The sequence below is a fragment of the Muscardinus avellanarius genome (genome assembly GCF_963383645.1).
Source record: "Muscardinus avellanarius genome assembly, chromosome: 13".
Classification (NCBI taxonomy): domain Eukaryota; kingdom Metazoa; phylum Chordata; class Mammalia; order Rodentia; family Gliridae; genus Muscardinus; species Muscardinus avellanarius.
In genome coordinates, this window is record NC_137799.1 from 8,802,196 (window position 1) to 8,818,373 (window position 16,178).

The 16,178-nt window shown below is 49.7% G+C and overlaps 1 protein-coding gene across 4 annotated transcripts in view; it reads right to left on the reverse strand.

The window, feature by feature from the left end:
• The window catches only part of STXBP1 (syntaxin binding protein 1), a gene marked incomplete at both ends in the record, with an annotated part of 78,122 nt that overhangs the window by 25,356 nt on the left and 36,588 nt on the right, over positions 1–16,178 (reverse strand). For 3 of the 4 annotated variants that reach the window (XM_080708436.1, XM_080708438.1, XM_080708435.1), the window contains 8 exons: positions 873–1,003; positions 1,852–1,936; positions 4,828–4,976; positions 7,230–7,333; positions 8,320–8,398; positions 9,947–10,023; positions 11,708–11,789; positions 13,398–13,447. In XM_080708436.1, the coding sequence (XP_080564562.1) occupies positions 873–1,003; positions 1,852–1,936; positions 4,828–4,976; positions 7,230–7,333; positions 8,320–8,398; positions 9,947–10,023; positions 11,708–11,789; positions 13,398–13,447 (757 nt within the window). The remainder of the gene's footprint in view (positions 1–872; positions 1,004–1,851; positions 1,937–4,827; positions 4,977–7,229; positions 7,334–8,319; positions 8,399–9,946; positions 10,024–11,707; positions 11,790–13,397; positions 13,448–16,178) is intronic. The other variant, XM_080708437.1, reaches the window with a different exon arrangement.

Sequence of the window (16,178 nt, forward strand, 5' to 3'; positions counted from 1 at the left end):
AAAAGGGACAGGAGAGGCTGAGATAGGAGGAACATAGGTTCAAGGCCGGCCTCAGCAACTTAGGGAAACCTTGTTTCAAAATAAAAAATAAGGCCAGGCATGGTGACGCACACTTGTAATCCCAGCACTTGGGAGGCTGAGACAGGAGGATCACACAGGTTCGAAGCCAGCCTCAGCTACTCAGTGAGGCTCTCAGCAACTTAGTGAGACCCTGTTTCCAAATAAAATATAAAATAGGTCTAGGAGTATAGTCCAGAGGTAGAAAAGCCCCTGGGTTCCACCCTCAGTACCACAAAATAAATAAATAAATAAAAAATAAATAAATAAATAAATGAATGTAAGTAAGTAATAAAAGGGCTGGGGTCTAGCTCAGAAATAGAATGCCCTTACATTCAATCCCCAGTACCAGCCCAGCATGGTGGCACATGCTTGTATCCCAGTACTTGGGAGGCTGCGACAGGAGGGTCGCAAGTTCTCAGCCAACCTCAGCTACTTAGTTTTAAAATGACCCAACAATGGGGGAGGTAAGCAAATTTAATTTTTCAAAATTAAATTTTTGAAAAATTTAATTTTCAAAACAAAGAATAAACAAAGATTAAAAAATGTTTCAAAACAAAGAATAAAAAATAGAGCTGAGGGTGGAGATTGGAGGTAAAATGCGCCTGGGTTCTATCCCCAGTACCAAAAAAAAAAAAAAAAAAAAATCTCCAGTACTGAAAAGAAAGCAAGAGAGAGTGAGCGAGAGAGCAAGAGTGACTAGAGCAAGGCATCCGCTTGTCCTAGAATCATAGCGCCCTTTTTCTTAAGTGAGAGACACTCTCAGTTCATTTGCAAAGCTGCCATCACTCTGCAGTCTGTAGTGCTACACTTACTTGTAAACATCATTTTCAATGGGCAGCAGGTCATAACTCATGGCCTGAAAAGTCAACTCATGAAGCACAGGGGAGCTGGGGTCGAAGCCGCGATCCAGAATCAGGAGCTGCGAGCGGGCCTTGTCTGGGCCCTGGGAGGAAACAAGGAGACACTTGAAAGGCCACGGAGACAGCTCTCCAGCTAGCAGCTTCTCCAACTAGCAGAGCCCCCCTGGCAAAGAAGAGGGCGCTGGGGAGCAAACCTACTGAAACAGCACCCAGAAGTCTGTTTACTGCTTGATAAGGACACAGATAAATCCCAGGCGAGGCTCCAATGTTTGTCTCATAAGGAAGGCCCTTTGAAGTGGACCTGAAATTGTAGCTGGGGCGGAAGGGAGCTTACTTAGAACACCACCCAGGTTCAGCTACCAATAGGTAAACAACCGACCAGCCTAGGACTGAGGGGCTCCCAGCACCCGGAACTTTCCATTTCAAATCCAAATAGTGACGGAATACGTCTGTATCTTTTTTCTTTTGGCAGGGGCTATGAGGATCCAACCAGGGTCTTGCACATGGTAAGCATGTTCCCTCGCACCGAGCCAGGCCCCAGCCCTGCACTTTGATTGCAGTGGTGGTTACACAAATCAATGCATGTGTTGAAACTGCACGGAACCGTTCACACACAGGGCCCATGCAAGAACTAGTGACATCTGAGTGAGTTCTCAAGGTGGCACCAACGTCAACTTTCTGTCTTCGCTAGTGTCCCACTGGGGGCGTCCCTGCATGAGGGGCAGTCAGTGCTAAGGCTGGGGGAGTGGCAGCAAACAAGCTGCTCACCTTGGCTACGGCGGTCCCAAGGGCTCAGCCATTTCCCTAGAGGCAGGAAGCACAGCCTCCACATCTGCTGCGTGGGGCAAGAGGACTGCCAGGTCCCTGGGACTGTCACGCAGTCACTGTGGTCACTTTGTGAGAGGACCTCACAGCCCAAGCACAGACTTACCTCCCCCATTGTTGGGTCGTCAGCTTTGTAGGCATCGAGCTTGTCCTGGATTAGCTGGGCCAGCAAGGCATTGTCCTTGTACTCCCTGACAAAGGAGGAACAAAGCGGTGAGCCGCTCTGCACCCAAACCATGCAGTGGCCCCCCGCAGCACAGTGTGGGGAGGGTCACAGGAGACACGAGCAGTGTCGGCACTAGGTATTTCACAAGAAGAATATGATTACAAGCCGGGCGTGGTGGCGCACGCTTGTGATCCCAGTACTTGGGAGGCCGAGACAGGAGGATCATAGGTTCACAGCCAGCCTCAACTACTTAGGCCCTCCGAAACTCGATGAGACCCTTTTCCAAAATAAAGACTAGAAATGGAGCTGAGGTTATAGCTCGGAGGTAGAATGCCCCTGAATTCCATCCCAGTGCCACACACACATACACACAAAATAGAATATGTTCCCATAGCCGGGCGTGGTGGCGCACGCTTGTAATCCCAGCATTCGCGAGGCTGACAGGAGGGTCTCAGTTCACAAAGAGCCTCAGCTACTTAGTGAGGCCCTTTGCAACTCAATGAGACCCTGTTTCAAAATAAAGAATAAAAAATAGGGCCAGGGGTGTAGCTCAGAGGTCGAATGCCCCTGGGTTCCATCCCCACACCCGCAAAAAAAAGAAAAAAGAAAAAAAAAAAGAATATGTTCCCATATCACATGAGTAGTCAAAGGGAAAATATGATACTTAGTCCAAGGCCTGAAACACAAATTATTGTCTTGTTTCTTTTTTTCCCCCATTTTTCTAGTTTCATTTTATTCTAGTTTACCGGTGCCTTCTAGTGTCACGTCATCACGTAGTTGACTGCAATAGAGCTTTCTAAGTAGAAACAAAAGCAGTCCTTCCAAGCAGCTTTAGGTAAGAGCCACGCATCCACAGAGGGCCTGACCACCCGCCCTTCGCTCGTGACGAGGACGTCTGAACCTGATCCGTGAGGTTCCTTGCATCAAGTCCCTCGGGGCTTGTCTGGTTGGGCTGGCAAGTGACATTTCTGTCCACACGGCCAGAGCACAGAAGTGAAAGGCTTGGAGCCTGTCCCTGGCTGAGCCTGACAGCACTTTCCGGGCCCAGCTGGCTTTGCAGGTGGCGCGCGGTGGCCCACCCTTTGCCAAGCTCACCACCACAGCAGCTCTAATTCCAGACCCAGCTCCTGCTACTGGGTCAGGAGAGCGCCGAGACCCTGCTGCTTCACTTCCACCAGGATTCTGTCAGTGGACACCAACAATGCAGGGAAGCCAGGCATGGGGGCAGCAATGGGGAGGCGCTCCTGCCTTCCTTCTTTCTCTCCCTCTTTCTTTTTTGGTGCTGGGGGTTGAATCCAGAGACGCTCTACCACTGAGCTATGTTCCCAGCCCCTTTTTATTGTATTTTTTTATTTACTTATTTCATGTGTGTGGTACTACCTCCAAACTATACCTCCAGCCCTAATTTGTTTTTTATTTGGAAACAGGGTCTTGCTAAGTTGTTGAGAGCCTTGCTAAGTTGCTGAGGCTGCCTTCAAACCTGAAATCCTCCTGCCTCAGCCTCCCAATTTCTGGGTTTATAGGTACGCACCACCATGCCTGGCCTGCCCTTTTTTATTCTGAGAACACAGTCTTGCTAAATTGCCCAGGCTGGTCTTGAATTTTTGATCCTTCTGCTTCAGCCTCCCGAGTTGGTGGGATCACAAGAATGCACCATCATCACACCCGGTAAGGAGGTGTTTCCCCTTGGCACAAGTCCTAGCAGATGGTGCGGCACTGAGGGCAGTACAGCCCGTGACCTGAGCACGCTGAGCTGAGTCACCTCACTGGATACCCCTGTGTGTTTGTGTGTTAGTAGTTCCTGAGCTGCAGGGAGCCCACACCACACTGGAGTCGTCCTCACCTGTTTATCCTACTTCCCCTCCCCTCTCGGCCCCTCCTGGCTCTGACTGTGGCTCACACCCCTGCCCTCGACCCTCAGAGCGCTGCATTCACTCCCCATCCCAGTCCCCCAGGCGTTTCCAGTGAGACCACCAAAGGCTCCCGGTGACCCCAAACCTGGCCTTTCCAGCCTCCAGAAACGGCTCCCCACTCAGAGCCTGCGCTTAGGCCAATGGCAACAACTGCTGCAGGCGCGTCCTGGCCTCTCACACCCCTACTGAGCCCTGAAGCCGCCCTTCAAGACCTCCCCGAGACGCCTCCTGAAGCCGCCCTCCGTCCTCAGCGGGAAGGGCCTCTGCCCAGCTCTAGGCACTCCCGGTCCCAGCTCGCCTGCCTGGGCACCGGCCTCAGGCTGGCGCTGCGGGAGTGCACGTCTTGCACACGGATTCTTTTCCATCCCTTACCTGCTACTGATCTTGGCTTCTAGGACAAGGACTGTGTGTGTGCGTGTGTGTGTGTGTGTGTGTGTGTGTGTGTGTGTGTGTGTGTGCGCACGCCACTGGGGGTGCAACCCAGGGCTTTCTAGCTCTCAGCCACAGCCCAGTCCTACCTATTTACTTATTTTTCCATACCGGGGAGGAAACCATCCCCAGTACTATTTTTATTTTTATTTTTATTTTATTTATTTCTTTTTTTTTTGCGGGTCTGGGGATGGAACCCAGGGGCATTTGACCTCCGAGCTACACTCCCTGCCCTATTTTTTTTATTCTTTATATTGAAACCGGGTCTCACTGAGTTGCAGAGGGCCTCACTAAGTAGCTGAGGCTGTCCTCGAACTGTGATCCTCTTGTCTCAGCCTCCTGAATGCTGGGATTACAAGTGTGTGCTGCCATGACGGCTAGAAAGTGATGAGTCGGGGGCTGCGGCTGGGCCTCTGTCGTCTGACACTCACATCCTGCTCTTTCAGTAAAACTAAAGGAGTCACTGCAAGGACACTCCCAAGGGAGAGGTACCTAAGTCTTGCCCCACTGACTGCCGGGAGCCTAGGCCCAGGGAGAGGCTCGGGCCGGGGCTGGGGACGGACGCGCTGCCTACCCCCGGTACCGCACAGCCGGGTACTCCTTCAGGGTGGCACACAGGGTTGCGATCTGCTCCGCCAGGCGCTCCAGGATGGGGTTCTTCATCTGGGCCTTGTGAGGACTGTAGAAGCTCTGGAAAGAGTCAGCGGAGTCCAGGGAATACACCTGAGGAGAAGAACGAAAGCACGTGAGGCGTGTGGCCCTGCGCTCACGGTGAGCCCTCAGTCTTCTCTACCAAGGCAGCGCCCGGCGCCAGGAGCCATAAGGGACGTTTGGGAACTATAGTGACCAAAACATCCCTGTCTTCAAGGAATCTGAAATCTGGTAGGAGAGGCAGACATGAGACACGATGAAGAGTAAATTGTAAGCCGGGTGTGGTGGTGCATGCTTGTAATGCCAGTATTTGGGAAGCTGAGATAGGAGGATCCCAAGTTCGAGGCCAGCCTCAGCTACCACTTAGTGAGGCCCTTTGCAACTCAGTGAGACCCTGTTTCAAAATAAAGAATAAAAAATAGGGCTGGGGGTATAGCTCAGAGGTATAATGCCCCTGATAAAAAAAAAAAAAAAAAAAAAAAAAAAGAGGAGTCGTCAGCAAGGGATTGAAGAAGACGAGGCATTTCTCATCAGCTGTGACTCCACAGGGAGGGGGTGAGTGGCAATGGACCAGGGCGGGTGTGCACCCAGGGCGTCTGGTCAGCAGTGAAGAGGCGGGAAGAGAGAAGAGAAGGCTGATGTAAGATATCACAGGCAAGCCAGGTGTGGTGGCGCAGGCTTGTAATCTCAGTCTTTGGGAGGCTGAGATAGGAGGACCACAGGTTTGAGGACAGCTTCAGCAACTTACTGAGATCCTCTACAACTTAGTCTCTGTTTCAAAATAAAAAGTAAAGCCAGGTGTGGAGGTGCACACTTGTAATCCCAGCACTTGGGAGGCTGAGACAGGAGGATCACACAGGTTCAAAGCCAGCCTCAGCTCCTTAGTGAGGCTCTCAGCAACTCAGTGAGACCCTGTTTCCAAATAAAGTATAAAATAGGTCTGGAGTATAGCCCGGAGGTAGAAAAGCCCCTGGGCTCCACCCCAAGTACCACACAAAAAATAAAAATGATTTAAAAAAGTAAAATAGGACTGAGGGTATACCTCAGAGACAGAATGCCTCTGGGCTCAATTCCTAATACAAAAAAAAAAAAAAAAAAAAAATCACCCAGGCCATTATAAATTTGGCTTTAATAAATAAGAGACAAGCTAGAAATTGTGCTATGACCATGGGCAAATAAGGAGGTTTTTATAGGTTTAATGATATCCTATCCATAGCTGGGTGTGGTGGTACATACTAGTAATCTCAGCATTTTGGGGGCTGAGGCAGAAGGATTATGGTTCCCGGACAGCCTCAGCTACTTAGTGAGTCCTTTTGAAACTCAGTGAGACCCTGTAATAAAGAATAAAGCCGGGCATGGTGGTGCACGCTTGTAATCCCCACACTTGGGAGGCGGAGACAGGAGGATCGTGCAGGTTCGAAGCCAGCCACACTGGCTTAAGAGACCCTGTTTCCAAATTAAAAAGAAAAAAGTATAAAATGGGTCTGGGAGTGTAGCCCAGAGGTAGAAGGGCTTCCAAAAACCCCAGTACCACCACCAAAAAAACCCAAAAAAACAAAATAAAGAATAAAAAATAGGGCTGGGGGTGTAGCTTGGAAGTAGAATGCCCCTGGGTTCCATCCCCAGTACCAAAAAAAAAAACAAAAAACAAAAACAAAAACAAAAAACCCTGCATCTCACTAAGTTGCTGAGCCTGGTTTGGTCTGAAAGCTACAATCCTTTTATCTCAGCCTCCCAAGTACTGGGATTACAGGCCGAACCTGGCAAAGTCCTGTTGTTTCTTATTCTTTATTTGCTAAGAGAGGACATTTCAACAAGTCTTGAAAATCCTGAGCTAACGCTGGTGTATCCTCTCACGGCCAGCTTCCCCCGACCTGGTTTAACAATGCTGTTTCCCAAGGGGCAACGTCGCTGCCACAGCCTTTGATGCATGAAGTGTTAACAGCTAGTGACGGAGGCCGCCATCTGTTCCCTGCACGTGACTAGCTGAGGTTATCTCCAATAAAAAAAAGTCTCCTTCGCAGCAGATGGACGCTCTGATCCCTTCCCTCCGCTCCTTCCACGCTGTCTGAGGATTGGCTCCTCCGGGCTATTTAAAGAGTCAGCGGAGGGGAGCGAGCACCGAGCAAGGGCGAAGCACACAGGGAGCAGCACAGCTGACAAGAAGTCAGGAATGGCCGGCGAGCAGAGCAGGGCCACGGTGGCTGCCTACAGAAGGCCCTTTCCATCCGGCCAGCGTCCCCGGAACCACACCTCCCGTCTTCTCGGCCCCACGCCCTCAGCGCCCCCAGCTCGCCTTCCTGCTCCCCACGCGCTCAGCCTCACCTGCGACTCATAGGGGAGGAACGCGATGTTGATTTCCGTCAGCGTTTTGATGACTTTGGCTGCTCGAGACTTTACCAGCTCATTAAACAGGGCGTCTGGACAAGCTGCAAGAATGACAAAGACAGTCGGGTTTCCTTGTGCCTTTGTGGTTTCATCTAACAGCCAAACACGTCCAGTGAAGCCTTCGTTTTATTCAGTTTTTTAAAGGTGACTAGAAAGTTCATCCCATCCTAAAATACCCAGCGCCTCAGGGGCATAAAAGGAATGTCTAACCACCCGCCAGGCCCTTAGCACATCACAGCGAAACACACAGCAACAGACTGGAATGCTAGGAGATGACGAAAACTGCTTCCTGATGCCAAGGAAAACCAGAGTGATTAAGAAGGGATAAGGAAAGGCCTTTCATGTAAACAACCACCACACACCCAACGAGTTTGATAAAGAACAACAGAACCAGTGGGAAACGTGATGCAGGCATTTCCCCAGCACCTCTCTGGAGGCCCCACTGGTGGGGAACCCTGGTTTCCAGTGACTGCCTCAGGCCAAACAGAGGCTGTGGGTGCCCCGAAACACAGAGCTGGTTTATGATTTCTCGAGCCATCTCCCGCTGCCTTTGGTACTCGTATTCAAATGCAGTGAGGTCCTTCTTAGCTATCGCCTCTTAACATTCAAGTGGTGGACCCCCAGAGAGAAAAGCGCAGGAAGGCCTTCACACGCGGGCACTGCTCTCTGCGAGGATCCACGCACAAGCCCGTGGGAAACGAGGAACCGACTCCCGCGCAGCGAGGCAGCCCTATCCAGGACCGAGACCACTGGACCGGGCGCTTTGTGGTTGAAAGACTGATGGAGACACTCCCGATTCAGTGCTCAGTGGACGTGTGCACAAGGAGCGTCTCTAGAAGAGCGCCCCAGTCGGTGGTTTGTCTCTGGGTGTGCTTCTGCTGCGTGTGCACGTTAATTTCTGAAGGAAAAATGAATGGGGGCGGGGGGGACAGCCACGGCAACGCCGCTTTTTCCCTTTCGACTTGCTTGGCTCTGCTCAGCGAGCTGTGCAGAAATGCTGCCCTGTCGGGGCGCACGGCGTACTTACAGTCTGTGAAGAAGACGTGCGCGGCCCGGTACTTGGCCGTGGGTGGGTCCTTAAAGTCGCTGATGAGGCAGTGGACAGACTGTGGTGGAAACAAAAGACGGCGCTCAGTCCAGGCGAGAAGCGAATGGGACCAGTATCTGAACTGAGTTCAATTCAACCTGGTTCCAGGCTCCTCTACAAAACAGCAGGGGACTTTTGGTGTATAGCTTTATTTAACACTCAAGTTTGGCCATAGTGTGTTCTGAGAATTTAAGATTAGGACCATTTCAGAGGTTAGATCATTCTGGAAGGACACTCTCAGTGTCACTGTAACTTGGGGCCTGAGAGGAGACCCACACAAGTGTTCAGAAACCTTCCAGGAGACTCATATTGATGAAGGCCTGACAATATAGTTGCATCTTCAGATATTCATAAGCAAACCAATTTTTTTTTTTTTTGGTGGTACTGGGGGTGGAACCCAGAGGCTTTCTACCTCCGGGCTATACTCCCAGACCTATTTTTTTATACTTTATTTGGAAACAAGGTCTCACTAAGTTGTTGAGAGCCTCACTAACTAGCTGAGGCTGGCTTCGAAACTGTGTGATCCTCCTGTCTCAGCCTCCCAAGCGCGGGGATTACAAGCGTTTGCCACCACGCCCGGCAGCAAACCAATTTTAAAAAGTCAATAGAAATTGTGAAAAACAGAAAAATTTGTGGGTGGAGGGCCACTGGGAATAGAACCCAACAGTATTCTCTGAGCTATACCCCCAATCTGATTTTTATTCCTTTATTTTGAAGCAGAGTCTCACTAGGTTGCTAAAAGCCTTGCTACGCTGTTGAGGCAGTCCTGGAACCTGTTACCTCCTGTCTCAGCCTCCCAAGTTCTGGGAGTACAAGTGTGTGCCACCATACCGGGCAGAGGAATTTTTAAATATAGATTAAAAGAATGAAGGCAACTATAAGCCAAAAGCAAGAAGAAAGATCTTGTTTGCATGCTGATTAGAACTAACCCCCCAAGCTAATAAAACAAGTAAATTTGGACCCTAACTGGATGTTGATGAACAAAGCCTGAAAGCCAGGCGTGGTGGGCACGCTTGTCATCCCCGCGCTTGGGAGGCTGAGACAGGAGGATCGCACGGGTTCGAGGCCAGCCTCAGCTACTTAGTGAGGCTCTCAGCAACTTAGTGAGACCCTGTTTCCAAATAAAATAGAAAAAAGGTCTGGGAATATAGCCCGGAGGTAGAAAGCCTCTGGGTTCCACCCCTAGTACCACCAAAAAAAAAAAAAAAAAAAGAAAAGAAAAAAAGAAAAAAGAAAAAAAGAAAAAGAAAAAAGCCTTAAAATAAAAAAATAAAATAAAAAAAATACCAAAGCCAGAGGTAGAACTCCTGCCAGGCGGGAGCGTGCCCGGGGAAACTAGAGGATCAGGACCAGGAAACACCAGCTCTGCTCTCTGCATAGCTGCCATATTTCAAAAGACTTAACAGGCTTTTCACTTCTTGATGCACAAACACGCCCCACCCAGCCCGCCGCCCCATGTGGACTGCATGCTGAAACGGAGCCGTGTGCTAAGTGCACGCTCCACCTAGAATGCCAGGCGTCTGTGCCGCAGAGCTCTGAGCCCTGCGCGTGTGACCGGGAGACGTACCTTCTCAGAAGGAGTGATGAGATACACCGCCTCCAGGCTCGGGAGCGGCTCCCTGCGCTTGTTGATGTCTTCCACAACTACACAACAAAACAGCTCCGTGAATAAGAGACTAGAGCAGTGTAGACAGGTAAAACGCTAAGGTAAGGGGAGAGCAAAAGAATCACCCCCCCCCACAGTCACACATTCCACTGCGTCCCTGTCTGAGCTGTTGGAAAACCTGAAATCTTATCACACTAGGAATTTCCCACGACATTTCAGACATTCTTTGATCTGAGAGAAAAGGGAAAAGACTCCTTCTTCCCACCAAGGTCCTCTGCCTCTTCTCTTGGCTTTTCTCACTCGTCCTGAACGAGGCCAATTCCTTTAGCTTTTCCATGTTGGGTTTATTTCAAAACGATTGAATGGTTTTATCATTTTCCTCTGCATATCAAGTAAAGACATTCCAAACATATCCTCCATATAATACTGTTTCTCTTGACAGCTCAAAAACAAAATACTCTATTTTGTTAGAGCAAGCCCCGGGCTTTTGGCCTGCTTATTTCCTTTCGGGTCATTATCAAGGACTTCACCCGAGGAGAACGGCTTTGGGGAGCGTTTCCATCTCGCCAGCCACCTGACAGAGCTTAGGGCATCATCTCAGCTGCGCTGTCCTCTGGCGTGGAGAGAGCAGGACAGTCTGTGGATGCTATTCTTCCTAGACAGATGCTCTCAGTTTAAAAAGGCAACACTTTCTAAGTACCCCTTTGCAATGCTATTTTTTGGAACCAAGACTTGAAGCCAGGGGCATTCTACCTCTGAGCTATACCACCAGCCATTTCTGTTATTTTAAAACACGATCTAAGTTGCTGAGGCTGGTTTTGAACTTGCGCTTTTCCTGTTAGTCTCCCAAGTACTGGGGTTACAGGTGTGTGCCGCCGGCTCCGCCGCGGTGTGTATCAGATTCATTCATGTTCTTGTGAGTACTTTGCCTGTTTTCACTGCTGTACCGTATTCTGCTGTGAAACGATCACAAGTTATTTAAGCATTCTCTTCTCTTGTGGGGATGGTGTGTTGCTGGGGATCAGCTGCCTTGACTTTAACTCTCAGTGCTGGCCCTGGTCGCTCCCCGAGCGGGGCTCCTGTGAACAGTGCCCTGTCATCCTCCTGCAGCCCACCCTGGGCACACACACCACGGGCTCGCTGCTCGCAGCGGCGCACACCTTCACTTTACCAGACACTACCAAGGGCTTTCACAGCAGTGGTACCTACTGACCTTTCGTCACATTGGAGTTCCCTTTTCTTTTCTTTTCCTTTTTTTTTTTTTTTTTTTGTGGTACTGGGAATTAAACCCAGGGAAATTCTACCTCCAAGCTACATCTCCAGCCCTATTTTTTATTCTTTATTTTGAAACTGGGTCTCACTGAGTTGCAGAGGGCCTCACTAAGTAGCTGAGGCTGTCCTCGAACCACGATCCTCCTGTCTCAGCCTCCCCAATGCTGGGATTACAAGGGTGCGCCGCCACGCCCGGCTTTTTTGGCCATTGGATTTCTCTTTGTCACGGGTCTGTTCAGGTCTTTTCTAATGGGTAGATTGCCACTTTTTATCAATTTAATCCTCCTTTAGGCATTCCTTTAACTGGTAGCTAGTGAGCCCCGGGCCCTGCATCAGGTGCTGTAGGTTTCTCTCAAGGGCACACAGGTTGTTGGAAGCGTCCGACATCAAAGCAGAATCACAAAGAGGCAAAAACAGAGTGTGCCACAGAGAGGCGGGGCCCCGGCTCACTTGTTATCCCCTCCGTCATGATGTCCGTCATCTTGCAGCAGGAGGAGAGCATCCGCATGCTCAGCTGGTCCACCACCAGCACCTGGAAGACAAGAGCACAGCGTGGGCCCCTCAGCAGCTGACTGCACCAGGCCTCAGAAGGAGCACCAGCCTCAGGATGCGGAAGAGCTGGTCCTGGCCTCCTGTGGACCAGGAGCCTGCTGAGGGCCATGCTGCTTCCACCTCCCACACCCAGACCTAACCCTTGCTCTCATGAACTTGACCTAACTTCACAAACTGTGTGTGTGTGTGTTACTGAGGATTGAGCTACTTTTTTTTACTTTGAGACACGGTCTAAGTTGCCCAGGCTGGCCTTGAATTTATAATCCTCCTGTCTCAGACTCCCAAGTACTAGGATTACAGGGTGTGCCACTGTGTCTGGCTATGTTTGTTTGTTTGTTTATTTATTTATTTTGTGCTACTGGAGGTGGAACCCAGAGGCTTTCTACCTCTGGGCTATACTTCCAGACCTATTTTTATATTTTATTTGGAAACAGGGCCTAAGTTGCTGAGAGCCTCACTAAGTATCTGAGGCTGGCTTTGAACCTGGCAATCCTCCTGTCTCAGACTCCCAAAAGCAGGGATTACAAGCGTGCGCCACCATGCCTGGCTATGGGAATTGAACCCAGGGGCATTCTACCTTCAAGCTACACCCCAGCCCTTTTTTACTTTTTTTGAAACAAGGTCTTACTAGTCTGCTGAGAGTGTCACTATATTGTTGAGGCTAGCCTCAAACCTGCAATCCCCCTGTCTCAGCCTCCCAAGCACTGGGATCACAGGCATGCGTCACCACACCCGGCTGGTGTCAAAGGCTGGCTAGTGGACTCTCGTGCCTGCATGTTTCCAGGCAGTCAAGAGCCCACACATGTTTAAGTTCCCCGGGTATCTGCTGGAAACGACTGAGCTGACTGGCACAGGAGGGTTCTGAAGTCTCACCCTGGCCTGAGAGAGGCTGGTTTTGCCAGCACGTCCATCCTCGCCCCGGGGAGGGCGGCCACGTGGTGGGAACTCTCTGCAGGACTTACCCTTCCCATGTGTAATGGATTTGTAGACAGGGGGATTTTAAACTATTCTCGAGGAAGGTCCTCGTAAAATAAAACGAGTAGCCCTGTACTGCAGCAGCAAGCTTTCTGGCCACACCGTCTGCCCGCATGTGTCTAGCTCCTGTTGCGTCCTCAGCTTATGTTGTTGAGAGGAAAAGCCTTCCCTGCTGGCTTCCTCCTCCAGGGGCTGGATGGGCAGGAACGGGCAGCGGGACAGCGAGGCGGAGGCTTTGCACACCACGCTGGAATGGGCTCGTCCTTCCGTCTGGATGGAGGCTCATGGCTGCCCTGTGTGCATGCATAAGTGTTCTCGTTCCCTTCAGAACAGTGTGCCCCCAAAGTACTCATAGGACTATCTGAGTGTTGGTGCCACGGATGACCCCCTTTTATTTATTTTTTTGCATTTTTTATGGTGTGGGGGGTATTGGGGATTGAACCCAGAGACATTCTACCTCCGAGCTACACCCCCAGCCCTATTTTATTTTATTTTGAAACAGAGTCTCCCCGACTTGCCGAGGGTCTCTGAGCCAAGGAGGCTGGCCTCAGACCCTCCTGTCTGGCACTAGGTCACGGGCATGCGCCACCAGCCCCGAGTGCGCTCCGCTTACCTTCCACTCCCCCTTCTTCTTGACCTTCTTTATCACATCATGCATGATCTCTAAAAAAGAGAAAAGGAAGAGAGAACTTGCTGTGAGGCTAAGGACTCCGCAGGCATCTCGACTCGGTCACTGTCCCCAGGTCTTTGTCTGGGGTGTGCCTTTCAACTCCTCTGCTGACTGAACCCTAATCAGCCCACGCTGGAACAGTTTTCCTCAGCTGAGGACTGCGGAGTGGCCATTGTGTGGGAGATTATCTATTGGTATTTGCCCTACTAAGACTTAAACTGAAACCATTTAAAAATATTGATTCAATTAATAACAAGCCCATTGTATGTTAACATAAAAAGTGTTTGTGAGAATAACCACATTCCCCACAGTGCGAAGTCTTGGGGAGGGCACTGGTGGTGTTTCACATGTTTGCAACCCTCCATCCTGTCTGGGTTCACCCATTACAGCTGGATCCTCCTCTCTGCATCTGCAGCCAGTCTGTCCTGAGCCCTGCGACATCTGGAAACCCTGCACCTGAGAGCGCGAGCAGAAAAGAGGCAGGCGCATCTCGGTCTTGGGGTGAAGACAGTTTATTTTTTGTGGTACGGGAGTTGGAACCCAGGGGCATTCTACCTCTGAGCTACACCCCCTGCCCTATTTTTTATTCTTTATTTTGAAACAGGGTCTCACTGTGTTGCAAAGAGCCTCACTAAGTAGCTGAGGCTGTCTTCGAACAGCGATCCTCTGGTCTCAGCCTCCCAAATGCTGGGATGACAAGTGTGCGCCACATGCCTGGCTTGTAGAGACAGTTCTGACCTCATGAGACCTCAGAAAGGGCTTGGATGTGAGAAGCGTCATCTCTGAATTAAGCCAATTAAAGCTGTGCCGGTGTCTGGGGTCGCACGAGCCCTCCTCAAGCTCCAACGCAGACGTGAGAAGCAGTTCCGCTCTTTCCAACTCTGAACACATCTGTGGCACATTCACAACCCTGAATCCCCAACCTCTGTGGCAGCACGACCACACAGGCGTCTAAACCGCCAGAGAGGCTGCGTGAGAAGTGTGGCCTGGCACTCTGTGAGCCCAGCCCGGACACGAGCCACTGCCGTCCAAACGTCCAGGCCACTCCCTCGGCCGCAGCGGTTCCCAACACTGCTCTCAACCAGCTTCAATGACCTGACATGACCTGTAATCTCAGGACTTAGGAGGCTGAGACAGGAGGATCACACGTTTGAGGTCAACCTCAGCAAGTAGTGAGACTCTTAGCAACCTAGTGAAGCCCTGTTTCAAAATAAAATAGGGCTGGGGATGTAACTCAAAGGTAAAATGCCCCTGGGTTCAATCCTCAGTATCACAATAAAAGAAAAAAAAAAGTGATATGAGCTGGCATGGTGGTAAATGCTTGTAATCCCAGTACGTGGGAGGCTGAGACAGGAGGATTACAGGTTCACAGCCAACCTCAGCAACCTAGTGAGATCCAATTTCAAAATAAAAAAATAAGCCGGGCATGGTGGCGCACACTTGTAACCCCAGCATTCATGAGGCTGAGACCAGAGGATCGCGGTTCGTGGACAGCCTCAGCTACTTAGTGAGGCCCTCTGCAACTCAGTGAGACCCTGTTTCAAAATAAAGAATAAAAAATAGGGCAGGGGGTGTAGCTTGGAGGTAGAATGCCCCTGGGTTCCATCCCCAGACCCAGACCCGCAATAAATAAATAAATTAATTAATTAATAAAATAAGGCTGAAGATATAGCTCACAGGTAAAAATACCCCTGGGGTTCAATCCCTAGTAGCAAAAATAAAAAAATAAATAAATAAAAAAATAAAGTGATATGTCCTAAAAGGTTCTCAGGTTTTCAGGAACTTTTTCTGATATCTCCCTCTCCCTCTCCCTCTCCCTCTCTCTCTCTGCAGTAGACTTGAAAACCTCAAAAAATCATAGAGGAGCCAGGCACAGTGAGCCAGGCACAGCGGTTCAAACCTGTGATCTGAGTGTGTGGGGCTGAGACAGGAGGATCCAGGCTCAAGGTCAGCTTCAGCAACTTAGCAAGACCCTCTTTCAAAATAAAGTAAAATTAAAATAAGAAAGGCTGTTTTCAACATCTGGAAATGGACTGCTTCAGACCCTTTCTCTGGAATGTATATATATATGAAAAGTAAGGGTTGGGGATGTAGCTCAGAGGTCAAATGCCCCTGGGTTCGCTCCCCAGTACCAAAAATAAAAATAAAATAAGACATCTAGAAAATTATAAAGAACAAAACACCATGTATTACTTGTATGTCTAAGAAATAGCAAAAAGAGCCGGGCGTGGTGGCACACACCTATAATCCCAGGACTTGGGAGGCTGAGGCAGGAGGATCGCAGGCATCAAGGGAACTTGTGAGACCCTAAAAAAAAACAAAAACAACTACTGGAGGGGTGTCTCAGAGGCAGACTGCCCCAAGGTTCAATTCCCAGCATCATAAATAAGAAAGAGAAGCAAAGAAACAAAGGAAAAATCATCTCTCATCCTGCCAATTCCATTTTAGCTTATTTGTTATTAGCTTTTTCTACGCACTGCTTCTTGGTTAAGATCACACTGTACACACATTTTCATATTATGCTTTTTTCACTTAACATACTCACTTTCCTATGCTAATAAAAACACATCCTAGGATCTTAAATGTCTGCAAAATTGTACACGGTTTAGTGGAGAATATTCCCAGTAGCCAATTAGATTACTTCTCATGTTTCCATGTGGTGAAAAACTGGAAATAAATGTATACAATAGTGGAGCAGTTGTTAAATCAGGCTACCTTCGTAGG